Below are 21,907 nucleotides of genomic sequence, written 5' to 3'. Positions count from 1 at the left end.
TCAGAGCGATCCCACCAGTAAGGACAGATTTGGGCGGTGCTCCGTCAGATCGTTCCCACCAGTAAGGACAGATTTAGGCGGTGCTCCGTCAGAGCGTTCCCACCAGTAAGGACAGATTTGGGCGGTGCTCCGTCAGAGCGATCCCACCAGTAAGGACAGATTTGGGCGGTGCTCCGTCAGAGCGTTCCCACCAGTAAGGACAGATTTGGGCGGTGCTCCGTCAGAGCGTTCCCACCAGTAAGGACAGATTTGGGCGGTGCTCCGTCAGAGCGTTCCCACCAGTATGGACAGATTTCGGCGGTGCTCCGTCAGAGCGTTCCCACCAGTAAGGACAGATTTGGGCGGTGCTCCGTCAGAGCGTTCCCACCAGTAAGGACAGATTTGGGCGGTGCTCCGTCAGAGCGTTCCCACCAGTATGGACAGATTTGGGCGGTGCTCCGTCAGAGCGTTCCCACCAGTAAGGACAGATTTGGGCGGTGCTCCGTCAGAGCGTTCCCACCAGTAAGGACAGATTTGGGCGGTGCTCCGTCAGAGCGTTCCCACCAGTAAGGACAGATTTGGGCGGTGCTCCGTCAGAGCGTTCACACCAGTAAGGACAGATTTGGGCGGTGCACCGTCAGAGAGATCCCACCAGTAAGGACAGATTTGGGCGGTGCTCCGTCAGAGCGATCCCACCAGTAAGGACAGATTTGGGCGGTGCTCCGTCAGAGCGTTCCCACCAGTAAGTACAGATTTGGGCGGTGCTCCGTCAGAGCGATCCCACCAGTAAGGACAGATTTGGGCGGTGCACCGTCAGAGAGATCCCACCAGTAAGGACAGATTTAGGCGGTGCTCCGTCAGAGCGATCCCACCAGTAAGGACAGATTTAGGCGGTGCTCCGTCAGAGCGATCCCACCAGTAAGGACAGATTTGGGCGGAGCTCCGTCAGAGCGTTCCCACCAGTAAGGACAGATTTGGGCGGTGCTCCGTCAGAGCGATCCCACCAGTAAGGACAGATTTGGACGGTGCTCCGTCAGAGCGTTCCCACCAGTAAGGACAGATTTGGGCGGTGCTCCGTCAGAGCGTTCCCACCAGTAAGGACAGATTTGGGCTGTGCTCCGTCAGAGCGTTCCCACCAGTAAGGACAGATTTGGGCTGTGCTCCGTCAGAGCGATCCCACCAGTAAGGACAGATGTGGGCGGTGCTCCGTCAGAGCGATCCCACCAATAAGGACAGATTTGGGCGGTGCTCCGTCAGAGCGTTCCCACCAGTAAGGACAGATTTGGGCGGTGCTCCGTCAGAGCGTTCCCACCAGTAAGGACAGATTTGGGCGGTGCTCCGTCAGAGCGTTCCCACCAGTAAGGACAGATTTGGGCGGTGCTCCGTCAGAGCGATCCCACCAGTAAGGACAGATTTGGGCGGTGCTCCGTCAGAGCGATCCCACCAGTAAGGACAGATTTGGGCGGTGCTCCGTCAGAGCGTTCCCACCAGTAAGGACAGATTTGGCCTGTGCTCCGTCAGAGCGATCCCACCAGTAAGGACAGATTTGGGCGGTGCTCCGTCAGAGCGTTCCCACCAGTAAGGACAGATTTGGCCTGTGCTCCGTCAGAGCGTTCCCACCAGTAAGGACAGATTTGGGCGGTGCTCCGTCAGAGCGTTCCCGCCAGTAAGGACAGATGTGGGCGGTGCTCCGTCAGAGCGTTCCCACCAGTAAGGACAGATGTGGGCGGTGCTCCGTCAGAGCGTTCCCGCCAGTAAGGACAGATGTGAGCGGTGCTCCGTCAGAGCGTTCCCGCCAGTAAGGACAGATGTGGGCGGTGCACCGTCAGAGCGTTCCCACCAGTAAGGACAGATTTGGGCGGTGCTCCGTCAGAGCGTTCCCACCAGTAAGGACAGATTTGGGCGGTGCTCCGTCAGAGCGTTCCCACCAGTAAGGACAGATTTGGGCGGTGCACCGTCAGAGCGATCCCACCAGTAAGGACAGATTTCGGCGGTGCTCCGTCAGAGCGTTCCCACCAGTAAGGACAGATGTGGGCGGTGCACCGTCAGAACGTTCCCACCAGTAAGGACAGATGTGGGCGGTGCTCCGTCAGAGCGTTCCCACCAGTAAGGACAGATTTGGGCGGTGCTCCGTCAGAGCGTTCCCACCAGTAAGGACAGATTTGGGCTGTGCTCCGTCAGAGCGATCCCACCAGTAAGGACAGATTTGGGCGGTGCTCCGTCAGAGCGTTCACACCAGTAAAGACAGATTTGGGCGGTGCTCCGTCAGAGCGTTCCCACCAGTAAGGACAGATTTGGGCGGTGCTCCGTCAGAGCGATCCCACCAGTAAGGACAGATTTGGGCGGTGCTCCGTCAGAGCGATCCCACCAGTAAGGACAGATTTGGGCGGTGCTCCGTCAGAGCGTTCCCACCAGTAAGGACAGATTTGGGCGGTGCTCCGTCAGAGCGTTCCCACCAGTAAGGACAGATTTGGGCGGTGCTCCGTCAGAACGTTCCCACCAGTAAGGACAGGTTTGGGCGGTGCTCCGTCAGAGCGTTCCCACCAGTAAGGACAGATTTGGGCGGTGCTCCGTCAGAGCGTTCCCACCAGTAAGGACAGATTTGGGCGGTGCTCCGTCAGAGCGATCCCACCAGTAAGGACAGATTTGGGCGGTGCTCCGTCAGAGCGTTCCCACCAGTAAGGACAGATTTGGGCGGTGCACCGTCAGAGCGTTCCCACCAGTAAGGACAGATTTGGGCGGTGCTCCGTCAGAGCGTTCCCACCAGTAAGGACAGATTTGGGCGGTGCTCCGTCAGAGCATTCCCACCAGTAAGGACAGATTTGGGCGGTGCTCCGTCAGAGCGTTCCCACCAGTATGGACAGATTTGGGCGGTGCTCCGTCAGAGCGTTCCCACCAGTATGGACAGATTTGGGCGGTGCTCCGTCAGAGCGTTCCCACCAGTAAGGACAGATTTGGGCGGTGCTCCGTCAGAGCGTTCCCACCAGTAAGGACAGATTTGGGCGGTGCTCCGTCAGAGCGTTCCCACCAGTAAGGACAGATTTGGGCGGTGCTCCGTCAGAGCGTTCCCACCAGTAAGGACAGATGTGGGCGGTGCTCCGTCAGAGCGATCCCACCAGTAAGGACAGATTTGGGCGGTGCACCGTCAGAGCGTTCCCACCAGTAAGGACAGATTTGGGCGGTGCACCGTCAGAGCGTTCCCACCAGTAAGGACAGATTTGGGCGGTGCACCGTCAGAGCGTTCCCACCAGTAAGGACAGATTTGGGCGGTGCTCCGTCAGAGCGATCCCACCAGTAAGGACAGATATGGGCGGTGCACCGTCAGAGCGTTCCCACCAGTAAGTACAGATTTGGGCGGTGCTCCGTCAGAGCGATCCCACCAGTAAGGACAGATTTGGGCGGTGCTCCGTCAGAGCGTTCCCACCAGTAAGGACAGATTTGGGCGGTGCACCGTCAGAGAGATCCCACCAGTAAGGACATATTTAGGCGGTGCTCCGTCAGAGCGATCCCACCAGAAAGGACAGATTTGGGCGGTGCTCCGTCAGAGCGATCCCACCAGTAAGGACAGATTTGGGCGGTGCTCCTTCAGAGCGATCCCACCAGTAAGGACAGATTTGGGCGGTGCACCGTCAGAGCGATCCCACCAGTAAGGACAGATTTGGGCGGTGCTCCGTCAGAGCGATCCCACCAGTAAGGACAGATTTGGGCGGTGCTCCGTCAGATCGTTCCCACCAGTAAGGACAGATTTAGGCGGTGCTCCGTCAGAGCGTTCCCACCAGTAAGGACAGATTTGGGCGGTGCTCCGTCAGAGCGATCCCACCAGTAAGGACAGATTTGGGCGGTGCTCCGTCAGAGCGTTCTCACCAGTAAGGACAGATTTGGGCGGTGCTCCGTCAGAGCGATCCCACCAGTAAGGACAGATTTGGGCGGTGCTCCGTCAGAGCGATCCCACCAGTAAGGACAGATTTAGGCGTTGCTCCGTCAGAGAGATCCCGCCAGTAAGGACAGATTTAGGCGTTGCTCCGTCAGAGCGATCCCACCAGTAAGGACAGATTTGGGCGGTGCTCCGTCAGAGCGATCCCACCAGTAAGGACAGATTTGGACGGTGCTCCGTCAGAGCGTTCCCACCAGTAAGGACAGATTTGGGCGGTGCTCCGTCAGAGCGATCCCACCAGTAAGGACAGATTTGGGCGGTGCTCCGTCAGAGCGTTCCCACCAGTAAGGACAGATTTGGGCTGTGCTCCGTCAGAGCGTTCCCACCAGTAAGGACAGATTTGGGCGGTGCACCGTCAGAGCGTTCCCACCAGTAAGGACAGATTTGGGCGGTGCTCCGTCAGAGCGTTCCCACCAGTAAGGACAGATGTGGGCGGTGCTCCGTCAGAGCGATCCCACCAGTAAGGACAGAGTTGGGCGGTGCACCGTCAGAGCGTTCCCACCAGTAAGGACAGATTTGGGCGGTGCTCCGTCAGAGCGATCCCACCAGTAAGGACAGATTTGGGCGGTGCTCCGTCAGAGCGTTCCCACCAGTAAGGACAGATTTGGGCGGTGCTCCGTCAGAGCGTTCCCACCAGTAAGGACAGATGTGGGCGGTGCTCCGTCAGAGCGATCCCACCAGTAAGGACAGATTTGGGCGGTGCACCGTCAGAGCGTTCCCACCAGTAAGGACAGATTTGGGCGGTGCTCCGTCAGAGCGTTCCCACCAGTAAGGACAGATTTGGGCGTTGCACCGTCAGAGCGTTCCCACCAGTAAGGACAGATTTCGGCGGTGCTCCGTCAGAGCGTTCCCACCAGTAAGGACAGATTTGGGCGGTGCTCCGTCAGAGCGTTCCCACCAGTAAGGACAGATTTGGACGGTGCACCGTCAGAACGTTCCCACCAGTAAGGACAGATTTGGACGGTGCACCCTCAGAACGTTCCCACCAGTAAGGACAGGTTTGGGCGGTGCTCCGTCAGAGCGTTCCCACCAGTAAGGACAGATTTGGGCGGTGCTCCGTCAGAGCGTTCCCACCAGTAAGGACAGATTTGGGCGGTGCTCCGTCAGAGCGATCCCACCAGTAAGGACAGATTTGGGCGGTGCTCCGTCAGAGCGTTCCCACCAGTAAGGACAGATTTGGGCTAACATGCATGTGGCCGACCACTGAACGTTGACATGTTTTAGGCTGACACCTGAAATACGTCGACATCATTCTAAGGATGACACAAGCATTAGGACATGAGTTTTCAAGTTCTTTTATGTAGTCGACATTGACACCGTGTAAGAGTACTGCGTCCACACACATGGCTTGCTGTGCTCAGCCCACTATGCTGTGGCCTCCACGCCCTAGTGCTGCGTCCACTCACGTGGCTTGCTGTGCTCAGCACACTATGCTGTGGCCTCCACGCCCTAGTACTGCGTCCACACACATGGTTCGCTGTGTTCAGCACACTTTGCTGTGGTTTCCACGCCGTAGTACTGCGTCCACACACATGGCTCGCTGTGCTCAGCACACTATGCTGTGGCCTCCAAGCCCTAGTACTGCGTCCACTCACATGACTCGCTGTGCTCAGCACACTATGCTTTGGCCTTAACGCGCTAGTGCTGTGTCCACTCACATGTCTCGCTGTGCTCAGCACACTATGCTGTGGCCTCCATGCCCTAGTGCTGCGTCCACTCACATGGCTTGCTGTGCTCAGCACACTATGCTGTGGCCTCCACACCCTAGTGCTTCGTCCACTCACGTGGCTCGCTGTGCTTAGCACACTATGCTGTGGCCTCCACGCCCTAGTATTGTTCCCACACACGTGGCTCGCTGTGCTCAGCACAGTGTGCTGTGGCCTCCACGCCCTAGTGCTGCGTCCACTCACATGGCTCGCTGTGCTCAGCACTCTATGCTGTGGCCTCCACGTCCTAGTGCTGCGTCCACTCACGTGGGTCGCTGTGCTCAGCACACTATGCTGTGGCCTCCACGCCCTAGTACTGCATCCACACACATGGCTCGCTGTGCTCAGCACACTAGGCTGTGGCTTCCATGCCTTAGTACTGCGTCCACTCACATGGCTCGTGCTCAGCACACTATGCTGTGGCCTCCATGCCCTAGTCCTGCGTCCACACACATGACTCGCTGTGCTCAGCACACTATGCTGTGGCCTCCACGCCCTAGTCCTGCGTCCACACAGTTGGCTCGCTGTGCTCAGCAAACTATACTATGGCCTCCACGTCCTAGTCCTGCGTCCACTCACATGTGTCATTGTGCTCAGCACACTATGCTGTGGCCTCCATGCTCTAGTGCTGCGTCCACTCACATGGCTCATTGTGCTCAGCACACTATGGTGTGGCCTCCATGCCCTAGTGCTGCGTCCACTCACATGACTCGCTGTGCTCAGCACACTATGCTGTGGCCTCCATGCCCTAGTGCTGCGTCCACACACATGACTCGTTGTGCTCAGCACACTATGCTGTGGCATCCACGCCCTAGTCCTGCGTCCACACACTTGGCTCGCTGTGCTCAGCACACTATGCTGTGGCCTCCACGCCCTAGACCTGCGTCCACACAGTTGGCTCGCTGTGCTCAGCACACTATGCTGTGGCCTCCACGCCCTAGTCCTGCGTCCACTCACATGGCTCGCTGTGCTCAGCACACTATGCTGTGGCCTCCACGCCCTAGTCCTGCGTCCACACAGTTGGCTCGCTGTGCTCAGCACACCATGCTGTGGCCTCCACGCCCTAGTGCTGCGTCCACACACTTGGCTCGCTGTGCTCCGCACACTATGCTGTGGCCTCCACGCCCTAGTGCTGAAATACCGCCTGCCGGCTCAAATAAAAAACCCATGAAATCTCCTGTTGACCCTGCCATCGTGGACCTTGCATTATTCTCCTCTCTCCTGCACCCCTATAGTGCCCCCCAGTGTGTAGAGAAGGGACTGCTAATGCTTCTCATCCTGTTCCAGCCACCAGCCGAGAGCAGAAGTTGGCAGATGTACATGGAGCCGCGTTGCCCACCCTAGGTAATGTGACGGCCGGTACTATATACATAGACGCCAGTGGTATATCATACAGTATATGTGACTATGTGACTGTATCCCTTACAGCTCGCCTGCAGCAGGGGGCGCCGTCCTGTCCCAGCACTTCTCTGCCTTCCCGTAAGTCACCAAGTACATCCTCCTGTATGGGGGCAGGTTCTGGTTTTTGTGGTGCTTCTCTGGGTGCATAGGAACAGCTGATTCCCATTGGGGTACCTCTTGCTTGTTTAATTATACAGTTATTGGGGCCACATGGTCTCTCTGAGTCTTACTGACCTAAGGGCTAATTCAGCATGGAACGCTGAACTGAGAAGCTGCAGAGAATCCGCCCCATGCACAACTATCGCAGAGACTGCGCCATCTGTACATCTGTAATCTGCCTCTGAGACAGGGTGGGCGTGGTCAGCGCTGATGTCACAGCCCGTACTCATAAATTCCCGGAACATCGGAGAGACTGCGCCATCTGTGCATCTGTAATCTGCCTCTGAGACAGGGTGGGCGTGGTCAGCGCTGATGTCACAGCCCGTACTCATAAATTCCCGGAACATCGGAGAGACTGCGCCATCTGTGCATCTGTAATCTGCCTCTGAGACAGGGTGGGCGTGGTCAGCGCTGATGTCACAGCCCGTACTCATAAATTCCCGGAACATCGAAGAGACTGCGCCATCTGTGCATCTGTAATCTGCCTCTGATACAGGGTGGGCGTGGTCAGCGCTGATGTCACAGCCCGTACTCATAAATTCCCGGAACATCGGAGAGACTGCGCCATCTGTGCATATGTAATCTGCCTCTGATACAGGGTGGGCGTGGTTAGCGCTGATGTCACAGCCCGTACTCATAAATTCCCGGAACATCGGAGAGACTGCGCCATCTGTGCATCTGTAATCTGCCTCTGAGACAGGGTGGGCGTGGTCAGCGCTGATGTCACAGCCCGTACTCATAAATTCCCGGAACATCGGAGAGACTGCGCCATCTGTGCATATGTAATCTGCCTCTGATACAGGGTGGGCGTGGTCAGCGCTGATGTCACAGCCCGTACTCATAAATTCCCGGAACATCGGAGAGACTGCGCCATCTGTGCATCTGTAATCTGCCTCTGAGACAGGGTGGGCGTGGTCAGCGCTGATGTCACAGCCCGTACTCATAAATTCCCGGAACATCGGAGAGACTGCGCCATCTGTGCATCTGTAATCTGCCTCTGAGACAGGGTGGGCGTGGTCAGCGCTGATGTCACAGCCCGTACTCATAAATTCCCGGAACATCGGAGAGACTGCGCCATCTGTGCATCTGTAATCTGCCTCTGAGACAGGGTGGGCGTGGTCAGCGCTGATGTCACAGCCCGTACTCATAAATTCCCGGAACATCGGAGAGACTGCGCCATCTGTGCATCTGTAATCTGCCTCTGAGACAGGGTGGGCGTGGTCAGCGCTGATGTCACAGCCCGTACTCATAAATTCCCGGAACATCGGAGAGACTGCGCCATCTGTGCATATGTAATCTGCCTCTGATACAGGGTGGGCGTGGTCAGCGCTGATGTCACAGCCCGTACTCATAAATTCCCGGAACATCGGAGAGACTGCGCCATCTGTGCATCTGTAATCTGCCTCTGATACAGGGTTGGCGTGGTCAGCGCTGATGTCACAGCCCGTACTCATAAATTCCCGGAACATCGGAGAGACTGCGCCATCTGTGCATATGTAATCTGCCTCTGATACAGGGTGGGCGTGGTCAGCGCTGATGTCACAGCCCGTACTCATAAATTCCCGGAACATCGGAGAGACTGCGCCATCTGTGCATCTGTAATCTGCCTCTGAGACAGGGTGGGCGTGGTCAGCGCTGATGTCACAGCCCGTACTCATAAATTCCCGGAACATCGGAGAGACTGCGCCATCTGTGCATATGTAATCTGCCTCTGATACAGGGTGGGCGTGGTCAGCGCTGATGTCACAGCCCGTACTCATAAATTCCCGGAACATCGGAGAGACTGCGCCATCTGTGCATCTGTGTAATCTGCCTCTGATACAGGGTGGGCGTGGTCAGCGCTGATGTCACAGCCCGTACTCATAAATTCCCGGAACATCGGAGAGACTGCGCCATCTGTGCATATGTAATCTGCCTCTGATACAGGGTGGGCGTGGTCAGCGCTGATGTCACAGCCCGTACTCATAAATTCCCGGAACATCGGAGAGACTGCGCCATCTGTGCATCTGTGTAATCTGCCTCTGATACAGGGTGGGCGTGGTCAGCGCTGATGTCACAGCCCGTACTCATAAATTCCCGGAACATCGGAGAGACTGCGCCATCTGTGCATCTGTAATCTGCCTCTGATACAGGGTGGGCGTGGTCAGCGCTGATGTCACAGCCCGTACTCATAAATTCCCGGAACATCGGAGAGACTGCGCCATCTGTGCATCTGTAATCTGCCTCTGATACAGGGTGGGCGTGGTCAGCGCTGATGTCACAGCCCGTACTCATAAATTCCCGGAACATCGGAGAGACTGCGCCATCTGTGCATCTGTAATCTGCCTCTGAGACAGGATGGGCGTGGTCAGCGCTGATGTCACAGCCCGTACTCATAAATTCCCGGAACATCGGAGAGACTGCGCCATCTGTGCATCTGTAATCTGCCTCTGAGACAGGGTGGGCGTGGTCAGCGCTGATGTCACAGCCCGTACTCATAAATTCCCGGAACATCGGAGAGACTGCGCCATCTGTGCATATGTAATCTGCCTCTGAGACAGGGTGGGCGTGGTCAGCGCTGATGTCACAGCCCGTACTCATAAATTCCCGGAACATCGGAGAGACTGCGCCATCTGTGCATCTGTAATCTGCCTCTGAGACAGGATGGGCGTGGTCAGCGCTGATGTCACAGCCCGTACTCATAAATTCCCGGAACATCGGAGAGACTGCGCCATCTGTGCATATGTAATCTGCCTCTGAGACAGGGTGGGCGTGGTCAGCGCTGATGTCACAGCCCGTACTCATAAATTCCCGGAACATCGGAGAGACTGCGCCATCTGTGCATATGTAATCTGCCTCTGATACAGGGTGGGCGTGGTCAGCGCTGATGTCACAGCCCGTACTCATAAATTCCCGGAACATCGGAGAGACTGCGCCATCTGTGCATATGTAATCTGCCTCTGATACAGGGTGGGCGTGGTCAGCGCTGATGTCACAGCCCGTACTCATAAATTCCCGGAACATCGGAGAGACTGCGCCATCTGTGCATATGTAATCTGCCTCTGAGACAGGGTGGGCGTGGTCAGCGCTGATGTCACAGCCCGTACTCATAAATTCCCGGAACATCGGAGAGACTGCGCCATCTGTGCATATGTAATCTGCCTCTGAGACAGGGTGGGCGTGGTCAGCGCTGATGTCACAGCCCGTACTCATAAATTCCCGGAACATCGGAGAGACTGCGCCATCTGTGCATCTGTAATCTGCCTCTGATACAGGGTGGGCGTGGTCAGCGCTGATGTCACAGCCCGTACTCATAAATTCCCGGAACATCGGAGAGACTGCGCCATCTGTGCATATGTATTCTGCCTCTGAGACAGGGTTGGCGTGGTTAGCGCTGATGTCACAGCCCGTACTCATAAATTCCCGGAACATCGGAGAGACTGCGCCATCTGTGCATATGTAATCTGCCTCTGAGACAGGGTGGGCGTGGTCAGCGCTGATGTCACAGCCCGTACTCATAAATTCCCGGAACATCGGAGAGACTGCGCCATCTGTGCATATGTATTCTGCCTCTGAGACAGGGTTGGCGTGGTTAGCGCTGATGTCACAGCCCGTACTCATAAATTCCCGGAACATCGGAGAGACTGCGCCATCTGTGCATATGTAATCTGCCTCTGAGACAGGGTGGGCGTGGTCAGCGCTGATGTCACAGCCCGTACTCATAAATTCCCGGAACATCGGAGAGACTGCGCCATCTGTGCATCTGTAATCTGCCTCTGATACAGGGTGGGCGTGGTCAGCGCTGATGTCACAGCCCGTACTCATAAATTCCCGGAACATCGGAGAGTCTGTGTCTTCTGTGCCACTAATCAGCGACCCGTGCTGAATTAGGCCCCTAATGTATATATATATATATATTATAATAGTAATGTAGTGTGTCATAGTGAGATATCAATGTGTATCAGTGTAATAGTTGTGGTGTCACTGATGTCACCGTGTGTCTGAGGTATATCTGTGTGATTGTTTATTTGTTGTGTCAGTGTTGTTGCTCTGTATCAGTGAAATAGTTGTGGTGTCACTGTGTGTCAGTGATGTCACCGTGTGTCAGTGATGTTGCTGTGTATCTGTGATGTCACTGTTTGTGTCATCGATGTTGGTGTGTGTCAGTGATGTGACTGTATGTCAGTGATGTCAGCGTGTGCAGCGATGTCACCGTGTGTCAGTAATGTTAAGGTGTATCAGTCTAATAGTTGTGGTGTCATTGTGAATCAGTAGTGCTGCCATATGTCAGTAATGTTTCCATGTGTCAGTGATGTAACCATGTGTCAGTGATGTCGCCGTGTGTCAGTGATGTCACGTGTATCAGTGATATCACCATGTGTCTGGGGCATATCTATGTGATTGTGTATTTGTGTGTGTCCGTGATGTCACCATGTGTCAGCAATGTCACCGTGTGTCAGTGATGTCACCGTGTGTGTCAGTGATGTTTCTGTGTATCAGTGTAATAGTTGTGGTGTCGCCAAGTGTCAATAATGTCGCTGTGTGTCAGTGATGTCACCATGTGTCTGGAGTATATCTATGTGATTGTGTATTTGTGTGTGTCGGTGATGTCACCATGTGTCAGTAATGTCACCATATGTCAGTGATGTCATTGTGTATCAGTGTAATAGTTGTTTTGTCACCATGTGTCAGTAATGTCACCATGTATCAGTAATGTCACCATGTGTCAGTGATGTCGCTTTGTATCAGTGAAATAGTTGTGTCGCTGTGTGTCAGTGATGTCACCGTGTGTCAGAATGTTGCTGTGTATCAGTGTAATAGTTGTGGTGTCGCCAAGTGTCAATAATGTCACTGTGTGTCGGTGATGTCATCATGTGTCTGGAGTATATCTATGTGATTGTGTATTTGTGTGTGTCAGTGATGTCACCATGTGTCAGTATTGTCACCATATGTCAGTGATGTCACTGTCATAGTGAAATAGTTGTGGTTTTTCTGTGTGTCAGTGATGTCACCGTGTGCCAGTGATGTTGCAGTGTATCAGTAATAGCTGTTTCCATATGTCAGCGATGTCACCGAGGCTGTGTGTCAGTGAAGGTGTCATGTGTCAGTGATGTCGCTGTGTATCAGTGATATAATTGTGTCGCCATGTGTCAGTGATGTTACCATGTGTGTCAGTGATGTCGCTGTGTATCAGTGTAATAGTTGTGGTGTCGCCGTGTGTCAGTGATGTCAGTAATGTCACTATGGGGGAAATTTACTAAAGGAAATTTGTAAAAAGTAGGTGTATTTGTATCAAGAAATACACTTATTTTTGACATTTACGATTCCGAAAATACGGCAATTCGTATTCGTATTGATAGCACATCAATACGACTACGAATTGCCGTATTTTTGGGATAGTAAATGTCAAAAATAAGTGTATTTCTGGATACAAATACACCTATTTTTTTACAAATTTCCTTTAGTAAATTTCCCCCTATGTGTCAGTGATGTCGCTGTGTATTAGTGATATAGTTGTGGTGTTGCTGTGTGTCAGTGATGTCACCATGTGTCTGGGATATATGTATGTGATTGTGTATATGTGTGTGTCAGTAATGTCACTGTGTGTGTCAGTGATGTCGCTGTGTATCATTGTAATTGTTGTGATGTCACCATGTGTCAGTAATGTCGCTGTGTGTCAGTGATGTCACCATGTGTCAGTGATGTTTCTGTGTGTCAGCGATGTCACCGTGTGTCAGTAATGTTGCCATATGTCATTGATGTTGCTGTGTGTCACCGATGTCACCATGTGTCACTGTTGTCCCTGTGTATCAGTGCAATAGTTGTGGTGTCACCATGTGTCAGTAATATTGCCATGTGTCGGCGATGTCAGTGATGTCACCCTGTTTCAGCGATGTTGCTGTGTATCTGTGATGTCATCGTAGGTCAGTGATGTCACCATGTGTCAGTGATGTCCCTGTGTATCAGTGCAATAATTGTGGTGTCACTACAGTATGTGTGAGTGATGTTGCCATGTGTTGGTGATGTCACCATGTGTCAGTAATGTTGCCATATGTCAGTAACGTTGCCATGTGTCAGTGATGTTACTGTTTGTCAGAGATGTCACCGTGTGTAAGTGATGTCACCATGTGCCTGGGGTATATCTATGTGATTGTGTATTTGTGTGGATCAGTGATGTCACCATGTGTCAGTGATGTTGCTGTGTATCAGTGTAATAGTTGAGGTGTCGCCATGAGTCCGTAATGTTGCCCTGTGTCAGTGATTTCACTGTGTGTCAGTAATGTTGCCATGTGTCAGTGATATCACCAGGTGTCAGTAATGACGCCTTGTGTCAGTGATGTTACCTTGTGTTAGTGATGTCACTATGTCAGAGATGTTACTGTGTGTCATCGATGTTGCTGTGTGTCAGTGATGTCAACATGTGTCAACAATGTCACGATGTGTCAGTAATGTTGCTATGTGTCAGTAACGTTGCCATGTGTCATCGATGTCACTGTGTGTCAGTGATGTCACCATGTGGGTATATCTATGTGATTGTGTATTTGTGTGGGTCAGTGAGGTCACTGTGTGTCAGTGATGTCACTGTATATCAGTGTAATAGGTATAGTGTCGCCATGTGTAAGTAATGTCACCATGTGTCAGTGATGTTACTGTGTGTCAACGATGTCACCATGTGTCAGTGATGTCATTGCGTTGTGGTATCACTGTGTGTCAGTTATGTCACCATGTGTCAGTGATGTTGCTGTGTATCTGTGATGTCACCATGTGTCAGTGATGTTTCTGTGTGTCAGCGATGTCATTGTGTATCTGTGATGTCACTGTGTATCATCGATGTTGCTGTGTGTCAGTGATGTGACTGTATATCAGTGATGTCACCGTGTCTGCAATGTCAGAGTGTGTCAGTGATGTCGCTGTGTATCAGTGTAATAGTTGTGATGTCACCTTGTGTCAGTAATGTTGCCATATGCCAGCGACGTCACTGCGTGTCAGTGATGTCACTATGTGTTAGTGATGTTGCTGTGTATCTGTGATGTCATTGTGTGTCATCGGTGTTGCTGTGTGTCCGTGATGTCACCTTGTGTCAGTAATGTTGCCATATGCCAGCGACATCACTGTGTGTCAGTGATGTCACTATGTGTTAGTGATGTTGCTGTGTATCTGTGATGTCATTGTGTGTCATCGATGTTGCTGTTTGTCAGTGATGTGACTGTCAGTGATGTCACCATGTGTCAGTGATGCCACCTTGTGTCAGTGATATACAGTAGATGTGTGCTCGTGTATTTGAGGTGTCAGCGTAACAGTTGTGGTGATGTCACAGCAGGTCGGCGGTGGAGACAGAAATGTAGACGCCCCCTCTCATCGTCATCTTCGGAGGAGGGGGAGGAGCCTCTGGCCCCGCCGGATGATGGGTGGGATGAGATGTCCCAGGACTCTTCTGCTGATTACTATCCTGTAGCGCGCATCCCTCCTGCTCTGTTCCCCAGCCACATTGATGCACAAGGACGTTACATCGTACCGCCACCATCAGGTGTGTATCAGTAAGTGTCACAAATGTGTCTATGATGTCATGCAGTAACATGAGGGGTGTGAGAGGGAGGGTTTATTGGGATGGACACAGGATCGCTATTACCAGTCTCTTGTTGCCATAGTACCTGTACTTGTTATACAGTATAATGGCATCACTGGCACAGACAGTAAGTACAAGTTTCTATTGCCTGTGTGTGACATTCCCTTCTCCTTTGATAACTGTACAGTACACAGAAGCTCCTGTGAGCAGAGGGTAACAGCGCCACCTAGAGGAGGAGAGTATACAGAAGCTCCTGTGAGCAGAGGGTAACAGCGCCACCTAGAGGAGGAGAGTATACAGAAGCTCCTGTGAGCAGAGGGTAACAGCGCCACCTAGAGGAGGAGAGTATACAGAAGCTCCTGTGAGCAGAGGGTAACAGCGCCACCTAGAGGAGGAGAGTATACAGAAGCTCCTGTGAGCAGAGGGTAACAGCGCCACCTAGAGGAGATCAGTATACAGAAGCTCCTGTGAGCAGAGGGTAACAGCGCCACCTAGAGGAGGAGAGTATACAGAAGCTCCTGTGAGCAGAGGGTAACAGCGCCCCCTAGAGGAGGACAGTATACAGAAGCTCCTGTGAGCAGAGGGTAACAGCGCCACCTAGAGGAGGAGAGTATACAGAAGCTCCTGTGAGCAGAGGGTAACAGCGCCCCCTAGAGGAGGACAGTAAACAGAAGCTCCTGTGAGCAGAGGGTAACAGCGCCCCCTAGAGGAGGACAGTATACAGAAGCTCCTGTGAGCAGAGGGTAACAGCGCCTCCTAGAGGAGATCAGTATACAGAAGCTCCTGTGAGCAGAGGGTAACAGCGCCACCTAGAGGAGGAGAGTATACAGAAGCTCCTGTGAGCAGAGGGTAACAGCACCGCCTAGAGTAGGTCAGTATACAGAAGCTCCTGTGAGCAGAGGGTAACAGCGCCACCTAGAGGAGGAGAGTATACAGAAGCTCCTGTGAGCAGAGGGTAACAGCGCCCCCTAGAGGAGATCAGTATACAGAAGCTCCTGTGAGTAGAGGGTAACTGCACCACCTAGAGGAGGAGAGTATACAGAAGCTCCTGTGAGCAGAGGGTACAGCGCCCCCTAGAGGAGGACAGTATACAGAAGCTCCTGTGAGCAGAGGGTAACAGCGCCACCTAGAGGAGGACAGTATACAGAAGCTCCTGTGAGCAGAGGGTAACAGCGCCCCCTAGAGGAGATCAGTATACAGAAGCTCCTGTGACCAGAGGGTAACAGCGCCACCTAGAGGAGGAGAGTATACAGAACTCCTGTGAGCAGAGGGTAACAGCGCCCCCTAGAGGAGGACAGTATACAGAAGCTCCTGTGCGCAGAGGGTAACAGCGCCCCTAGAGGAGGAGAGTATACAGAAGCTCCTGTGCGCAGAAGGTAACAGCACCCCCTAGACAGGGGCGGATCCAGGATAAAATGACAGGGGGGGCACCATGATAAAAGAGGGTTTAGGTGGGGGAGGGCCAGTGTTAGTGGTGCCAGTGTACATGCTAAGAGAGTGGCAGAGAGAGGGTGGCAATGGGATTAAAAATAGGCCCTGGCATTTAAAGTACGCAGGCCCACCATGGCAACAAAAGTGAAGGTTGTAGTTGTGCGCGCGCTGAAGGCACGCTCTGGAAAAGGGGTTGTGGCCACTCAACAGAGGTGTGTCCTTGAGTGTAGTGTACAACACCATATACAACTTCTACACATTATGCAACAAAATACTGGACCCCATTATACTTGCCCCTTACACATGATGCCAAATGGAATGAGACAAAATTCACATAATGCCACTCGGATTGAGCCAAAATTCACATAATGCCACACGGATTGAGCCAAATTTCACATAATGCCAAATGGATTAAGCCAAAATTCACATAATGCCAAATGGATTGAGCCAAAATTCACATAATGCCACATGGATTGAGCCAAAATTCACATAATGCCACATGGATTGAGCCAGAATTCACATAATGCCACACAGATTAAGACAAAATTCACAATACGCTTCATAAACAGGGACATTGTCCACCAAAGGCGCGCATTAAACATTTACACCATAATGTCCATTGCACGTTAAGTTACACGGCATGATGTCCATTATGTATTATGCCAAACACCATAATGCCTATTAAAAATTATGCTACATAAGTGCTGCTTATCTATATGCTCATTGCCAAGGGTTCCATGCTCATTGCCATGTGGGATTACATGCTCATTGCCAACGGGGAATACATGCTCGTGGTAAATGGGGGACAGCCGCCGCCAGGCAGAAGTGATAGCCACTGATAGTGGCAGAGCCTGGCTGTATTCCGAGCACTGCAGGTCCCAGCTATTTGAAATAATACCCATTTCCCACCAGAAAATGCATTCCCAGGTTGGCCCCTTTTACACCAGCCTAGTCCCTGCATTTCTGGTGCGAGGGGGAGAGAAAACCACCCCTCCCCCCCTTTAACCAGTTATCTCATTTAACCGGCTATATCTTCAGAACCAACTGACCAACTTACATGAGACAAGTATCATATTGAAGAACTTTTGAGTGGGCTTTGAATGATTTTGGTCCAGTGAAACTGGAACGTTTGGTTCCAGAGTAATCTGCCCTCAAAGAACATGAACAGCCATGAAATTACATTTCAAAAATAAAAAAATCGATTTACACGCTATATCTCTGGAACCGATTGACCGATATGGACCATCCTGGTATCATATTGAAGGCCCAGAGATTTGGAATTGAATGACATCAACCACAATCTCCTGTGATGCCAGGGGGGGAACTGGCAGCCGTTGGAACCGGGTGGGGGTCGGAATTGACGGGTCCCATATTATCCTATGGGGAAAAAAATGTTACAGCTTTACCAGGCGATATCTCCGGTTCCCGGGGGGGGTAGAGACATGGGGCTGGGCTCGTTGGAAAGCTCTGGTCCTCATCTACAAAATGAATGACAGGGGGGGCACGTGCCCGGGTGCCCCCCCCCTGAATCCGCCACTGCCCCTAGAGGAGGACAGTATACAGAAGCTCCTGTGAGCAGAGGGTAACAGCGCCCCCTAGAGGAGGAGAGTATACAGAGGCTCCTGTGAGCAGAGGGTAACAGCACCCCCTAGAGGAGGCCACTATACAGAAGCTCCAGTGAGCAGAGGGTAACAGCGCCCCCTAGAGGAGGTCAGTATACAGAGGCTCCTGTGAGCATAGGGTAACAGCACCACATAGAGGAGGACAGTATACAGAAGCTCCTGTGAGCAGAGGGTAACAGCGCCCCCTAGAGGAGGTCAGTATACAGAGGCTCCTGTGAGCAGAGGGTAACAGCGCCCCCTAGAGGAGGTCAGTATACAGAAGCTCCTGTGAGCAGAGGGTAACAGCGCCCCCTAGAGGAGGTCAGTATACAGAGGCTCCTGTGAGCAGAGGGTAACAGCGCCCCCTAGAGGAGATCAGTATACAGAAGCTCCTGTGAGCAGAGGGTAACAGCGCCCCCTAGAGGAGGTCAGTATACAGAAGCTCCTGTGAGCAGAGGGTAACAGCACCCCCTAGAGGAGGACAGTATACAGAAGCTCCTGTGAGCAGAGGGTAACAGCGCTCCCTAGAGGAGATCAGTATACAGAAGCTCCTGTGAGCAGAGGGTAACAGCGCCACCTAGAGGAGGAGAGTATACAGAAGCTCCTGTGAGCAGAGGGTAACAGCATGTGGGGTGTATGGTGCCAGTCCTTACTGTACATGGGGCTATGTGAGTAACAGGTCTGGGCGGCATGTGGGGGGTATGGTGCCAGTCCTTACTGTACATGGGGCTATGTGAGTAACAGGTCTGGGCGGCATGTGGGGGGTATGGTGCCAGTCCTTACTGTACATGTGGTGGGTGAGTAACAGGTCTGGGCGGGCATGTGGGGGGTATGGTGCCAGCCCTTACTGTACATGGGGTGGGTGAGTAACAGGTCTGGGCGGGCATGTGGGGGGTATGGTGCCAGTCCTTACTGTACATGGGGCTATGTGAATAACAGGTCTGGGCGGCATGTGGGGGGTATGGTGCCAGTCCTTACTGTACATGGGTTGGGTGAGTAACAGGTCTGGGCGGGCATGTGGGGGGTATGGTGCCAGTCCTCAGTGTACATGGGGCTATGTGGGTAACAGTTCTCCACGGGCATGTGGGGTTTATGGTGCCAGTCCTTACTGTACATGGGGCTATGTGAGTAAAAGTTCTCCGCGGGCATGTGGGGGGTATGGTGCCAGTCCTTACTGTACATGGGGCTATGTGAGTAACAGGTCTGGGCGGGCATGTGGGGGTATGGTGCCAGTCCTCAGTGTACATGGGGCTATGTGAGTAACAGGTCTGGGCGGCATGTGGGGGGTATGGTGCCAGTCCTTACTGTACATGGGGCTATGTGAGTAACAGGTCTGGGCGGCATGTGGGGGGTATGGTGCCAGTCCTTACTGTACATGGGGCTATGTGAGTAACAGGTCTGGGCGGCATGTGGGGGGTATGGTGCCAGTCCTTACTGTACATGGGGCTATGTGAGTAACAGGTCTGGGCGGCATGTGGGGGGTATGGTGCCAGTCCTTACTGTACATGGGGCTATGTGAGTAACAGGTCTGGGCGGCATGTGGGGGGTATGGTGCCAGTCCTTACTGTACATGGGGCTATGTGAGTAACAGGTCTGGGCGGGCATGTGGGGGGTATGGTGCCAGTCCTTACTGTACATGGGGCTATGTGAGTAACAGGTCTGGGCGGCATGTGGGGGGTATGGTGCCAGTCCTTACTGTACATGGGGTGGGTGAGTAACAGGTCTGGGCGGGCATGTGGGGGGTGTGGTGCCAGTCCTCAGTGTACATGGGGCTATGTGAGTAACAGTTCTCCGCGGGCATGTGGGGGGTATGGTGCCAGTCCTTACTGTACATGGGGCTATGTGAGTAACAGTTCTCCGCGGGCATGTGGGGGGTATGGTGCCAGTCCTTACTGTACATGGGTTGTAGAGTAACAGGTCTGGACGGCATGTGGGGGGTATGGTGCCAGTCCTTACTGTACATGGGGCTATGTGAGTAACAGGTCTGGGCGGGCATGTGGGGGGTATGGTGCCAGTCCTTACTTTACATGGGGCTATGTGAGTAACAGGTCTGGACGGCATGTGGGGGGTATGGTGCCAGTCCTTACTGTACATGGGTTGGGTGAGTAACAGGTCTGGGCGGGCATGTGGGGGGTGTGGTGCCAGTCCTTACTGTACATGGGTTGGGTGAGTAACAGGTCTGGGCGGGCATGTGGGGGGTATGGTGCCAGTCCTTACTGTACATGGGGCTATGTGAGTAACAGGTCTGGGCGGCATGTGGGGGGTATGGTGCCAGTCCTTACTGTACATGGGGCTATGTGAGTAACAGGTCTGGGCGGCATGTGGGGGGTATGGTGCCAGTCCTTACTGTACATGTGGTGGGTGAGTAACAGGTCTGGGCGGGCATGTGGGGGGTATGGTGCCAGCCCTTACTGTACATGGGGTGGGTGAGTAACAGGTCTGGGCGGGCATGTGGGGGGTATGGTGCCAGTCCTTACTGTACATGGGGCTATGTGAATAACAGGTCTGGGCGGCATGTGGGGGGTATGGTGCCAGCCCTTACTGTACAGGGGTTGGGTGAGTAACAGGTCTGGGCGGGCATGTGGGGGGTATGGTGCCAGTCCTCAGTGTACATGGGGCTATGTGGGTAACAGTTCTCCACGGGCATGTGGGGTTTATGGTGCCAGTCCTTACTGTACATGGGGCTATGTGAGTAAAAGTTCTCCGCGGGCATGTGGGGGGTATGGTGCCAGTCCTTACTGTACATGGGGCTATGTGAGTAACAGGTCTGGGCGGGCATGTGGGGGTATGGTGCCAGTCCTCAGTGTACATGGGGCTATGTGAGTAACAGGTCTGGGCGGCATGTGGGGGGTATGGTGCCAGTCCTTACTGTACATGGGGCTATGTGAGTAACAGGTCTGGGCGGCATGTGGGGGGTATGGTGCCAGTCCTTACTGTACATGGGGCTATGTGAGTAACAGGTCTGGGCGGCATGTGGGGGGTATGGTGCCAGTCCTTACTGTACATGGGGCTATGTGAGTAACAGGTCTGGGCGGCATGTGGGGGGTATGGTGCCAGTCCTTACTGTACATGGGGCTATGTGAGTAACAGGTCTGGGCGGCATGTGGGGGGTATGGTGCCAGTCCTTACTGTACATGGGGCTATGTGAGTAACAGGTCTGGGCGGGCATGTGGGGGGTATGGTGCCAGTCCTTACTGTACATGGGGCTATGTGAGTAACAGGTCTGGGCGGCATGTGGGGGGTATGGTGCCAGTCCTTACTGTACATGGGGTGGGTGAGTAACAGGTCTGGGCGGGCATGTGGGGGGTGTGGTGCCAGTCCTCAGTGTACATGGGGCTATGTGAGTAACAGTTCTCCGCGGGCATGTGGGGGGTATGGTGCCAGTCCTTACTGTACATGGGGCTATGTGAGTAACAGTTCTCCGCGGGCATGTGGGGGGTATGGTGCCAGTCCTTACTGTACATGGGTTGTAGAGTAACAGGTCTGGACGGCATGTGGGGGGTATGGTGCCAGTCCTTACTGTACATGGGGCTATGTGAGTAACAGGTCTGGGCGGGCATGTGGGGGGTATGGTGCCAGTCCTTACTGTACATGGGGCTATGTGAGTAACAGGTCTGGGCGGCATGTGGGGGGTATGGTGCCAGTCCTTACTGTACATGGGGTGGGTGAGTAACAGGTCTGGGCGGGCATGTGGGGGGTGTGGTGCCAGTCCTCAGTGTACATGGGGCTATGTGAGTAACAGTTCTCCGCGGGCATGTGGGGGGTATGGTGCCAGTCCTTACTGTACATGGGGCTATGTGAGTAACAGTTCTCCGCGGGCATGTGGGGGGTATGGTGCCAGTCCTTACTGTACATGGGTTGTAGAGTAACAGGTCTGGACGGCATGTGGGGGGTATGGTGCCAGTCCTTACTGTACATGGGGCTATGTGAGTAACAGGTCTGGGCGGGCATGTGGGGGGTATGGTGCCAGTCCTTACTGTACATGGGGCTATGTGAGTAACAGGTCTGGACGGCATGTGGGGGGTATGGTGCCAGTCCTTACTGTACATGGGTTGGGTGAGTAACAGGTCTGGGCGGGCATGTGGGGGGTGTGGTGCCAGTCCTTACTGTACATGGGTTGGGTGAGTAACAGGTCTGGGCGGGTATGTGG

General features: G+C 53.6%; 1 protein-coding gene across 11 annotated transcripts in view; it reads left to right on the top strand.

The window, feature by feature from the left end:
• The window catches only part of LOC146079846 (uncharacterized), a 214,461-nt gene that overhangs the window by 32,445 nt on the left and 160,109 nt on the right, over window positions 1–21,907 (top strand). For 10 of the 11 annotated variants that reach the window (XM_083186495.1, XM_083186496.1, XM_083186499.1 and 7 more), the window contains 3 exons: window positions 6,907–6,963; window positions 7,048–7,098; window positions 14,477–14,686. In XM_083186495.1, coding sequence (XP_083042621.1) covers window positions 6,907–6,963; window positions 7,048–7,098; window positions 14,477–14,686 — 318 coding nt within the window. The remainder of the gene's footprint in view (window positions 1–6,906; window positions 6,964–7,047; window positions 7,099–14,476; window positions 14,687–21,907) is intronic. The other variant, XM_083186491.1, reaches the window with a different exon arrangement.

Source organism: Crinia signifera, chromosome 5 (assembly GCF_055691185.1).
Source record: "Crinia signifera chromosome 5, ASM5569118v1, whole genome shotgun sequence".
Taxonomy (NCBI): Eukaryota; Metazoa; Chordata; class Amphibia; order Anura; family Myobatrachidae; genus Crinia; species Crinia signifera.
Note: the sequence above shows the minus strand (reverse complement) of the source record. Positions and strands in the feature narration are given on the sequence as shown.